The sequence below is a fragment of the Entelurus aequoreus genome, linkage group LG02 (assembly GCF_033978785.1).
Source record: "Entelurus aequoreus isolate RoL-2023_Sb linkage group LG02, RoL_Eaeq_v1.1, whole genome shotgun sequence".
NCBI classification, from domain to species: domain Eukaryota; kingdom Metazoa; phylum Chordata; class Actinopteri; order Syngnathiformes; family Syngnathidae; genus Entelurus; species Entelurus aequoreus.
The window spans coordinates 14,004,099-14,016,598 of NC_084732.1; the positions used below are offsets into that span (position 1 = coordinate 14,004,099).

The 12,500-nt window shown below is 36.1% G+C and overlaps 1 protein-coding gene across 3 annotated transcripts in view; it reads left to right on the forward strand.

The window, feature by feature from the left end:
• Window positions 1–753: 753 nt before the first annotated feature.
• The window catches only part of cers3a (ceramide synthase 3a), a 38,794-nt gene continuing 27,047 nt past the window's right edge, over window positions 754–12,500 (forward strand). The window contains exons 1-7 of one of the 3 annotated variants that reach the window (XM_062022430.1): window positions 754–1,075; window positions 1,138–1,227; window positions 5,963–6,095; window positions 6,176–6,685; window positions 6,757–6,913; window positions 8,318–8,893; window positions 10,391–11,393. In XM_062022430.1, the coding sequence (XP_061878414.1) occupies window positions 761–1,075; window positions 1,138–1,227; window positions 5,963–6,095; window positions 6,176–6,685; window positions 6,757–6,913; window positions 8,318–8,846 (1,734 nt within the window). In that variant the 5' untranslated portion in view covers window positions 754–760 and the 3' untranslated portion in view covers window positions 8,847–8,893; window positions 10,391–11,393. Of the gene's footprint in view, window positions 1,076–1,137; window positions 1,228–5,962; window positions 6,096–6,175; window positions 6,686–6,756; window positions 6,914–8,317; window positions 8,894–10,390; window positions 11,394–12,500 lie in introns of those variants that run through there. The other 2 variants (XR_009821322.1, XM_062022433.1) reach the window with 2 other exon arrangements.

Sequence of the window (12,500 nt, forward strand, 5' to 3'; positions counted from 1 at the left end):
TACATTACATATCAATATAAATCAATACAGTCTGCAGGGATACAGTCCGTAAGCACACATGATTGTATTTCTTACATTTTTCAAATGTAATTAATTATTAACACTTTTATTCAATAAAAAAATTGTCAGCATAATATTATGTAGAGAAATCAGTTCACAAAACTCAAACGAAAAAAAATCTGTTACATAAATTAAGTGTCCAAAAGAGCTTTTGTAATAAAGACACATATTCAACTGCATAAAAACACTGTATTTTGTATCTATTATGGTCATACGATTTCAGTACTTTTGAAGATCTTTGCTCCTTCTCAACTCTGTGGTAATATTCTTTTCACAAAATACAACCAATAGTACGTTAATGTTAAATCTTACTTGTGAAAAGTAATCCCCCGATTCCTATTTTCAACAGTCCGCTCATTTGAGCAGGAAAACGCTGAACACGGCATCTTTGTTTTCTACCTGTCAACTGTCAGTTTAGGCTGCTCGCCGGCAACTCATCACCACTTCAAGATGGCGGCCGAATTTCTCCGGTCACAGCAGCCAATGCTGCGTCTACTGTCTACGGTTGAGAACAGGAGTCTAAGTTACTTGCTACAAACACGAACATGACATGCGCTACAAAACAAATTTCGAACGTGTCCACTAAAAGGTCTTTAAAAAAATAACTGAAATGAATAATTCAACATTCTTACCACCCGAGGGCAAAGCTTTTATACTTCCGCAAACACCACGTGACTTAGGTGACGCGACAAGAACCAAGATGGCGACGGCGGTCGGCGGCGTGTGCCGCACGGCCTCGGAGCTCCAGGACAACCTCTCTGAGGTCTACAACTGCACCTTCCACGCCACACGCCCACGACACGGCGCCGTGGACCTCGCAGGGCTAATAGTCCGCGGTGTGCGCGTGCAGGAAGAGCACGACGGCGGCGGCAACGTGGTGGAGCTAACCTGCATCGGTCTGACCGTTCTCGGGAGGGTGGTTACCATGACGACGGCTCCCACGCCGGAAGTAGCCGCTTTCTACCAACTCGCGGTCAAAGTCTTGTTCGAGGACATGGACGCCATGTCTCTGCTGGTGAGTCCCCGAGTCCCTTCGGCCTGAACTACCTGCTACCTGCTAATGCTAACATGTCGCAGGTAGCTAACTTTGCCTGCAAAGATCAACTCATCCGTCATATGGCGGGAAAGAGCGCATCCTCGTCGGTTCTCTACCAACTGCGCATGTCTGTAAGTAGATGTTTACTTCCTGCCCGTTCTCTACGTTGTTTACTTTCTGCACGTTGTCTACGTTGTTTACCTCGTGTGCATAGACATCTTATAAGTCAGCGTTTCTCAAAGTGTGGGGTGCGCCCCACTGGTGGGGAATAGAGACTTGACAGGTGGGGCGCGAGGAACGGGAGGAAATTTCACTTTTATTTTTTTATTTTTTTTATTATAATTTTAGATTTTTTTTTTACTATGCTTTCATTTTCTATACACACTGTAAATCACTTTGTGATTCTGTCTGTGAAATCCGCTATATAAATAAATGTAAATTACTTATTTTTCCTGTAGGTTTTAAATTTCTAGGTAGGAGCGCAAGTTTAACAGACATAGCAACAGTGACTAATGGGGGCGGGGCTAAGCGGAAGCTCTGTGAATGGCGAGTCACTGTGCGAGGATTTGCTGTTTTGCAAATACATAAAAAATAGAGCCACTGCTGATGAGCTGTTCAAGATAATGGACAGTTTCCTCAAAGAACACGGCCTTAAATGGGAAAACTGTGTGGGTTTTTGCTCTGATGGCGCACTCACCATGGCTGGGTAAAGAAACGGGCTGCAGGCTCTAATAAAGAGGGTTGCGCCAAATGCGCATTGGACACACTGTGTGTCATTCACCGGGAAGCACTCGCGTCAAGGCAGCTCAGCCCCGAACTCAATGAGGTTTTAACAGTGGCAGTGTCAAGCCTGCAACCCCGATTTGAAAAGCTGTGCAGTGCAAAACAGGCTCATTGCAGCCACTAATGCTGGATTACTGTAAAACTCATGTTCACTTGCCAAATGCATATAGCTCCTCCTTTTTTTTTTTTTTCAAAGATTGCAAAGTGGCAATTTTATTTTGATTTATTATTGAACTTGATGCAAGTTATTTGATTTATTATTGAACTTGATGCAAGTTATAACACTTATTTGATTTATTATTGAACTTGATGCAAGTTATAACACTTTTTGATTTATTATTGAACTTGGTGCAAGTTATAACACTTGTTTTATTTATTATTGAACTTGATGCAAGTTATTTTATTTATTATTGAACTTGATGCAATTTATAACACTTTTGTTTTATTTATTATTGAACTTGATGCAAGTTATTTTATTTATTATTGAACTTGATGCAAGTTATAACACTTGTTTTGATTTATTATTGAACTTGATGCAAGTTATAACACTTGTTTTATTTATTATTGAACTTGATGCAAGTTATTTTATTTATTATTGAACGTGATGCAAGTTATAACACTTTTGTTTTATTTATTATTGAACTTGATGCAAGTTATAACACTTGTTTTATTTATTATTGAACTTGATGCAAGTTATTTTATTTATTATTGAACTTGATGCAAGTTATAACACTTTTATTTGATTTATTATTGAACTTGATGCAAGTTATAACACTTTTTTTGATTTATTATTGAACTTGATGCAAGTTATAACACTTGTTTTATTTATTATTGAACTTGATGCAAGTTATAACACTTTTTGATTTATTATTGAACTTGGTGCAAGTTATAACACTTGTTTTATTTATTATTGAACTCGATGCAAGTTATTTTATTTATTATTGAACTTGATGCAATTTATAACACTTTTGTTTTATTTATTATTGAACTTGATGCAAGTTATAACACTTGTTTTGATTTATTATTGAACTTGATGCAAGTTATAACACTTGTTTTATTTATTATTGAACTTGATGCAAGTTATTTTATTTATTATTGAACTTGATGCAAGTTATAACACTTTTATTTGATTTATTATTGAACTTGATGCAAGTTATAACACTTTTTTTGATTTATTATTGAACTTGATGCAAGTTATAACACTTGTTTTATTTATTATTGAACTTGATGCAAGTTATTTTATTTATTATTGAACTTGATGCAAGTTATTTTATTTATTATTGAACTTGATGCAAGTTATAACACTTGTTTTATTTATTATTGAACTTGATGCAAGTTATTTATTATTGAACTTGATGCAAGTTATAACACTTATTTGATTTATTATTGAACTTGATGCAAGTTATAACACTTTTTTTGATTTATTATTGAACTTGATGCAAGTTATAACACTTGTTTTATTTATTATTGAACTTGATGCAAGTTATTTTATTTATTATTGAACTTGATGCAAGTTATTTTATTTATTATTGAACTTGATGCAAGTTATAACACTTTTGTTTTATTTATTATTGAACTTGATGCAAGTTATTTCATTTATTATTGAACTTGATGCAAGTTATACCACAGCTGCACAATTATTTTATTTATTATTGAATGTATAAAACTTGATGTTACTTGATGTTCAATAAATTTGAAAATGTTAAGCTTGGCATTAGCGTTCTGTTGGGGCGATGGGGGCAGGTGGGGCTTGAAAACTCCCCCTTGTCCAAAGTGGGGGATGACAAAAAAAGTTTGAGAACCACTGTTATAAGTAGACGCAGCATTGGCTGCTGTGACGCGAGAAATTGGGCCGCCATCTTGAAGTGGTGATGAGGAGCCGGCGAGCAGCCTAAACTGACAGTTGACAGGTAGAAAACAAAGATGTTCAGCGTTTTCCTGCTCAAATGAGCGGACTGTTGAAAATAGGAATCGGGGGATTACTTTTCACAAGTAAGATTTGACATTAACGTACTATTGGTTGTATTTTGTGAAAATAATATTACCACACAGTTGAAAAGGAGCAAAGATCTTCAATACTACTGAAATCGTAGCCGCTAGCAAACAAGAGCATACTTGCCAACCATCCCGATTTTCCCAGGAGACTCACGAATTAAAAGGCTTAAAAAACGTATACTTACTAATTAATAATAACAGATTTGTTTTAAACGTCCATCCATCCGTCCATCCATCTATTTTACAATATAATTACAACACTTTATGTACATATTTATATACAGATTTGAACAATAAGTTATTCACTGAAATATATTTATTAATTGTGGTTCTTACAAAAAATATATCTTATAAAATATAAAAGCTAAAATGTCTCTTAAAGCTCTGCCCCTTATATTAGTGCATACTAAATAATTTAACTTTAGCCTACTACTACAACCATATTATTTACCAGCAACATAAAGTGAAACAGAGGCAGAGGTGTCCTGCCACAGTCAGTAACAAATAAACAGAAAACAGTAGTGGTCAAATACAAATAAGGCAACAAGAGAAGTATCCTACACTTCTCTTTTGTAAAGTAAATCTGAACAGCCTATTTGGACATCTACATCAACTATATGATTTGCCTGAGAAGCTGGACAGGACAAAAAAAAAAAAAAAAAATTTTTTATTTGTGGCGGACGTAATTCTTTCGTGGCGGGCCGCCACAAATAAATGAATGTGTGGGAAACACTGCTGTTACAAATATGCGCCACACTGTGAACCCACACCAAACAAGAATGACAAACACATTTCGGGAGAACATCTGCACCGTAACACAACATAAACACAACAGAACAAATACCCAGAACCCCTTGCAGCACTAACCTCTTATGGGACCCTACAGTATACACCCCCGCTACCACCAAACCCCTCCCCCCCAACTCCGCCCACCTCAACCCCAACCCCCATCTCCCAAATTCGTAGGTCTCAAGGTTGGCAAGTATGAACAAGAGTATGACCACAATAGAATAATTTTTTTTTGGTTGAGTTTTGTCAACTGTTTTCTTTACATAAAATTATGCTGACAGTTTCATTGAATAAAAGTGTTCCAAAAAATTAAGTACAGAAATATTGGTTGGTTAAAAAAAAAGCAACCTAATATTTCTGCACTGAATTTTTACACACTGAATTACTTTATTTCAACAAGGTTATATTTTTGTACACTCAAATTTTGCTCATAAATATTTATTCAATGTAATTGTCAGCACAATATTATGAAAAAAAAAAAATCAGTTCACAAAATTCAGATGCAAAAAAAATCATTTACAGGAATTCAGTGTCCAAAAAAGCTTCTGTGATTACGACACAAATTAACCTCCACTCTTTTTTTTTTTTTTTTTTACATATTTCTTATAGTACAATTCTGGCGACTGAGCTGCCATTTCTTTTAACATGGAAGAACTGGCAGGTCAGTTGCCAGAATTTTCCCAGTAAACAATTGTCATTTTTACTGGGTAAAATTTGATGATAATTTGCATAAATTAAACAGATATTTATTTTCACCAAAAAATGGTGTAATGTACATTAATTAAATTATTTAATTTAATATTTGTTTCATTATTAGATTATTTTAAAGTTTGAAAGATATGCAATTGCATGCAGCACATTTTTGATGTCAAAATGGAAAGAACGAATACATGAAGTACGAAAGATAAAATACTGTATTTTCCGGACTATGTATAAGTCGCACCCACTAAAATTTCAGAAGAAGAAAAATATTTTCAACAGACTCAATAACTCCACGGTGAGGTTTTGGTGAATTTACAAAACAGAAACATTACAAAACATTTGTAAACCTGTTAGCATATTCGCTAATGCCAACGACGCTAACTTGATTACATTGCGACACAATTTCCCAACTCATATGGGAACGGGGTTTGTATTTTCTTCATGGCCGTCGGCAGAGAATAATCCGTAAATTAGCCGCACCGTTTTATAAGCCGCAGGGTTCAAAGCGCCGAAAAAAAGTATCGGCTTGTAGTCTGGAATTTGCTGTACTTTATTGACTTTTTTGAAAGCTCATATAATGATGTGATGTCATTTCAGGGTTCGGTCAGTCCAGCGTGGCAGCAGACGTGCGAGCAGGCATTCCTCAGCTCGCCCGCCGGCCCTAATCTGGACACCTGCTTGTGGTCACTTAACTGCGTCCTCAAAAGACTTCTAAAAGACAATTGTGGAGGTTAAAGTTCACATCCGGAAGGAATTGAGAATGTGTTTTTTTTTTTTACCTCAGTCCGACTTTTGCTTTCATCTCATCAGAGCTCGTCAGGGTGGTTCTGATGGCGTTTGACGCCAGCGTCAGCACTTTGGCGTCCAGGTTGCTTCCCGTGGGCGCCGCCTCGGACGTGGACACTCTCTGCCAGCTGTTGGAACTTCTGGAGCTGCTGACGGCGTCCAGCGAGGGGCGCGCGTACGCGGGCTGTCAGACGTTGGTTCTCGCGCACGGGGCCGCGCTGATGGCCGCCGTGAGTTGCTCGCCGCGTTACTTCCTCAGCAAGCGCGCGGCGCTGCTGCTGAAGCGCGCCGCGCTGCACAAAGCCGGCGAGGACTGGCTGGCGGGGGGCGGACCCTCTGACGTCGCCTTGCTCGCTCGCGCCGTGCTGAACGGCGTAGCCGGCGGCTGGTTGCCGAGCGTCCGGGTGGAGTCGGCGTCTTTCTTCGGGGGGACGAGCGGCAAGCGCCGGGAAGGTGGTGACGGCGTGATGCTGAGAGCCGTCGGCCTGCTCGTCATCAAGTGCGTCGAGCATCACGTGCAGTCCGCCGCCGCAGGTAAGCTCAACAGGCAGCGAGCGTCCCGAGTTACCTGTCGCCATGGCAATTTAACACATCTTCTATTCAAGGCGCCGAGGCTTGTGGGTATCTGCAGGCTCTGTGGTCCTTCCTGAGGCAGACGGAGGTGGTCCACACCTGCCGCTTGCTGACGCGGGTCTTTAGCGAGCAGGATGACGACATGATGGAGGCCGCCAAAGCTCTTCTCGCCATCTTCCTCCAGCTCAGGTACGACCCGGCCTCTTTCCTGTTGGACGTGACTAGGGAGGATGTTTGATAAGAAATTATCGAGTTCGAGCCCATTATCGAATCTTCTTATCGAACCGATTCCTTATCGATTCTCTTATCGAGTCCAGATAGGTTGTTGTATATGGAAAAAAACACTATTTGGTTGAACAAAAGCTCACTTTTATTTTATAAGAAAAAATAAAATAAAATAAATAAATAAATATTGACTGTTACCCCCCTAAAAAGAAAAATATATATATAACGACTGTTGTTACCCAAAGTATATTAAGTGGGATTTTTCAGAAAAACAAATTTATACAGTAACACAAAAACAACCTGTCTCTGTGATCACTATAGGTGTATAAATAATAATATAGTGTTAAATAAAATCAGTCCCTTTGGCACAAAACTGAAAATGATACAGCTCTCCAAAAAGTGCACTCCTGCTGCTATTGGAACATACTAACTACACACACTATGACACTAAGAACACCACAGTCATCAATCAACAATTCTTCCCCCCTTACATGAGAGCGAAGCCTGGCAAAAATTGCATATTGCCTGTTCTGTCCTCACTATACGTGTTGAGGTTATACAGCTTGGCAGACAGCTAACAAACAATCCAAAGCAGATTAATCCAATTAGGCTCTTTATTGTTGTTGATCTTGCTTTGTCTTTTCCTATCTTTACTTTTGTCTTGTACTGGACTGTTTTTGTTTTTTTCTTAAACTGAAATACACACAATGACAAATGTATAAGCTATGTGATTCAATTAACATACTGAAATGTAATACACAATATGTAAATATTAGCTTCACACAAATATACAGTACTGTCATCAAACAAATACTTCTGAGTGTTGAAACTTTCGATGGTGGAAATATACGACTGGCAGCCATTTTAAGTCCTCAAAACATCCATTGAAACAGTGCACAAAAATCGTTTTTCAATAAACATCTTAGTATCAAACTTAACCACTTTCCACCTTAATATTGAGTTACATAAACAAGTTAAACAGTTTACTTACAGACTTATCTTTTCCAAGGCTTGTAAGAGGTAACACAACTTGTCTACTTCTCAATTGTCTCAACCCGGAAGTGCCCAGACTAATGACGCGCAGTATTTTCATATCGCCACAAGGTGTCAGTAAGAGTCTACAATCAAATGGGCATAACATTGCAGGTCCCACAGGGCATTTCCTGTACGTGGGAAGGGATTCGTTCCCAGGGATTCTAATAAAGAAACAACTCTTTTTCTTTACTATAGTGGCCTCGATAACGGGAACTGGTTCTCAAAAAGGGATTCGAGTCCATGGAATCGGTTCTTTTCTTATCGAACAACGGGGAGAACCGATTTCGAACATCATCCCTAGACATGACATCACGCTCCGTCCTTTCTTTGCAGAGAGGATCCCAGGTTGGACTTTGGCGTCGGTGACGCCGCCTGCACCTGCGGCTGCAACCCCCACTGTCACTTCCTGTCCGTCCTCCAGAGCGTGGCTTTTGATCACCGCGTGCTCCTGGACTTCCTCATCTCCATGGAAACCTGCTTCCTGGAGTACCTGGTGCGCTACCTCAAGTACCTGAGGACAGACTGGCAGGGCTTCACTGCCGCGTGCCAGCGAGTGGGCGTGTCCCCCGTGACCGCAACCGAGTCCGACTCCGGTCAAGTAAGCACCAGTTCTGGGCGGAGCCTGGTGGACTATGACACTTCTGACGAGTCCGAGACAGATAACGTGAAGGGGACCGCTCCGGGTTTGGACTGTGGGAACACGGCGGCCGGTGAAACGTTGGCGCGGGCCTTGGGCTGCCTGACCAAGCTCCGCCTCCTAGTGGACAAGTTGCAGACAAAGAAAATGTTTCCTTACAACGCGGAGTCGCTCCTCAAACTTTTAGCGCACGTGGACGAGTGTGAAGGACAGAACAGAACGTAAAGGAACATCCAGGATTCATCAAGCTCTCAACCAATACTGTAGGACAGGTGGGTCCAAAGTCCGGCTGGGGAACCATTTGATTTTTTTTATTGTCCAGGGTCACTCCAAAAACACAAAATTCCACTCAGACATCCGAACAAAGCAGACAAACTTTACTTATATATATATATATATATATATATATATATATATATATATATATATATATATATATATATATATATATATATATATATATATATATATATATAACTCGTTATTTTTGACAGCCCTATATATATATGTATATATATATACATAAGTATATATATATACATATGTATATACATATATATATACACATATATACATACACATATATATATATATATATATATATATATATATATATATATGTATATATATATATATATGTATATGTGTATGTATATATGTGTATATATATATACATACACATATATATATATATATATATATATATATATATATATATATATATATGTATATATATATATATATATATATATATGTATATGTGTATGTATATATGTGTATATATATATGTATATACATATGTATATATATATACATATATATATAGGGCTGTCAAAAATAACGAGTTAACTCATGTGAATAATCACAAAAAATTATCGCATTAATCAAGTATAGTTGCAGATTAAACACGCAATTTATTTGTATTTTTTTTAAATTATTTTTTACATTAATTTACCACAAATGGTTACCCGAAAGACGGCGTGGGTTGTTATGAGATAAAAAAAAAAGATTCAAAAAACAAAACAGACAGGACTTGAGATAAAACTGTTGCCAGGTTTTGAGCAAATGAATTATTTACATTCAAGTACAACTTAAAAAAAAAAAATATGCGTATGACATTCTGACGATAAAATTGCATTTATGTCAAAATATCGGACTTATATATATATATATATATATATATACACATTTATATATATTTGTGTCTATGTATCGGGATCTTTTTTAAATTTTAATTTTAATTCATAAATAATTTACTGTGATTAATTATGCTTGATCCAAATTTAAAAGGGATTAATTTGATTAAAAACATTAATTTGACAGCACTAATATACATATATATATATATATGTATGTATATGTGTGTGTGTGTGTGTATATATATACATATATATATATGTGTGTGTATATATATATATATATATATATATATATATATATATATATATATATATATATATATATACACACACATATATTTATATATATTTACACACACACACACATATATATATATATGTGTGTGTGTGTGTAAATATATATAAAAGTAAATATTTTTTGTTTTTAAAAGCGTGATTAATCTGATTAAAAACATTTATTTGACAGCACTATTTTATATATATATATATATATATATATATATATATATATATATATATATATATATATATATATATATATATATATATATATATATATATATATATATATATATATATATATATATATATATATATATCCATCCATTTTCTACCACTTATTCCCTTCAGGGTCGGGGGGCGCTGGAGCCTATCTCAGCTACAATCGGGCAGAAGGTGGGGTACACCCTGGACAAGTTGCCACCTCAAGATATATATATATATACATATACAGTGTTTCCCATAAACTGCCAAGATACCTGGGGCGGTGGGGGAGTGGTTATGGGCGTGGTCACCATCACATCATCGAGTAATTTGCATAATTTACTGCAATTTGATTTGATTTGATTTTCTCTAAAAAGGCTCAAAAAATGTATACTTACTAATTAATAACAGTTTTGTTTTAAACGTCCATCCATCCATTTTACAATATAATTACTACACTTTATGTACATATTTATATACAGATTTGAACAATAAGTTATTCACTGAAATATATGTATTAATTGTGGTTCTTACAAAAAATATATCTTATAAAATATAAAAGCTAAAATGTGTCAAAGCTCTGCCCCTTTAATTAGTGCATACTAAATAATTTAACTTTAGCCTACTACTACTACAACCATATTATTTACCAGCAACATAAAGTGAAACAGAGGCAGAGGTGTCCTGCCACAGTCAGTAACAAATAAACAGAAAACAGTAGTGGTGGTAGATAGACACAGAGCTTCATCAAACATCTGATCCACTGAATGAAGAGCTCCAAAAATCTTGAACTTTAGACTGCCATCAGTTTTAGTCCCTACACTTAACCATGTGTTTCCTACTGCCTGCAGACTTTGCACCCTTTGTTATATACACATGTGTTTCTAATATAAATACATTTAATAAAGTCAAATACAAATAAGGCAACAAGAGAAGTATCCTACACTTCTCTTTTGTAAAGTAAATCTGTACAGCCGATATGGGCATCTACATCAACTATATGATTTGCCTGAGAAGCTGGAGAGGACAAAAAAAAAAAGTATTATTATTTTTTTAATTTGAAATTATTTTTTTTAATTTTTTTTATTTATTTGTGGCGGACGTAATTCTTTCGTGGCGGGCCGCCACAAATAAATGAATGTGTGGGAAACCCTGACATATATATATATAGATATATGTTAGGTCAGGAAAAAACACAAGAGGCTATATCATCCCTACAAGCCTGACGAGGATTTTATAAAATAAAACCTGTGAAACAGGCTTGTAGGGATGATATTGCCTCTTGTGTTTTTTCCTGACCTAACGTATATATATATATATATATATATATATATATATATATATATATATATATATATATATATACTGTGATTTATCCGTTATACAGTGCAAATCCATGTGATTGTCAATTATTTTCGGTCATGTTCCTCCCAGGGGACAACAATGTTTTACACCCCTCCCACCGTATTGAGAAGTGATGCTGATAATGTCTCTGTTCGTACTATGCATTCAAACCTTATGATTATCAAAATAAATGAACCAAATGATATCGGAGTTAAGTTTATTTTCTCAATTTGTAACATTTAAACAAAACTTTTCAGTTGGTGTGATTCTACAAAAACTGAAAAAAAGTGCAAACAATTCACTGGAATGTGCATTGTTCTATACTGATGCTAATACTAATAAATGCCTGTCTCCTAGGGGGGCCCGCCTCACTATTAAATGGCCTAATCCAACGTATATATAATCCGGTATATATAATCTTCAACACTTTTTGCTCTTTTTTCCATGTTTGTTGCTGTTTTTGTTGTATTTACTTTGCTTTAAGTCAGGGGTGTCCACACTTTTTCCACGGAGGGCCGCAAACTTAAAAAGAATCCAAGCCTTTTGGATATTTTTCATTTTCAAAATTATTAAAATATATAAAAAAAATTTTTAACCTCTAGTGCTCCCCTCAAGTTTGGCTCCGGGGACCCGGAAGGGTCTCAGTCATAGAAATATATTTATATTATTTATTATATATTTTTTCGATGCCTAAATCTTTAGATCAACTTCAGATCTATCTGTCGATATATAGTTTTATATATGTTTTTGTTTAGTTTTATGCCCTTTTTGTTAAATGAAACTGTTTTTTATAGCAAAAACTCACAATATGCTACACCCCGCCTACACCCCACACCCCTCTTTAAAAAAAATGGTCAATGTGGAATATTTGATGTGAAGTAATTAGAGCCTTAAATAGGTCAATTATTCATAA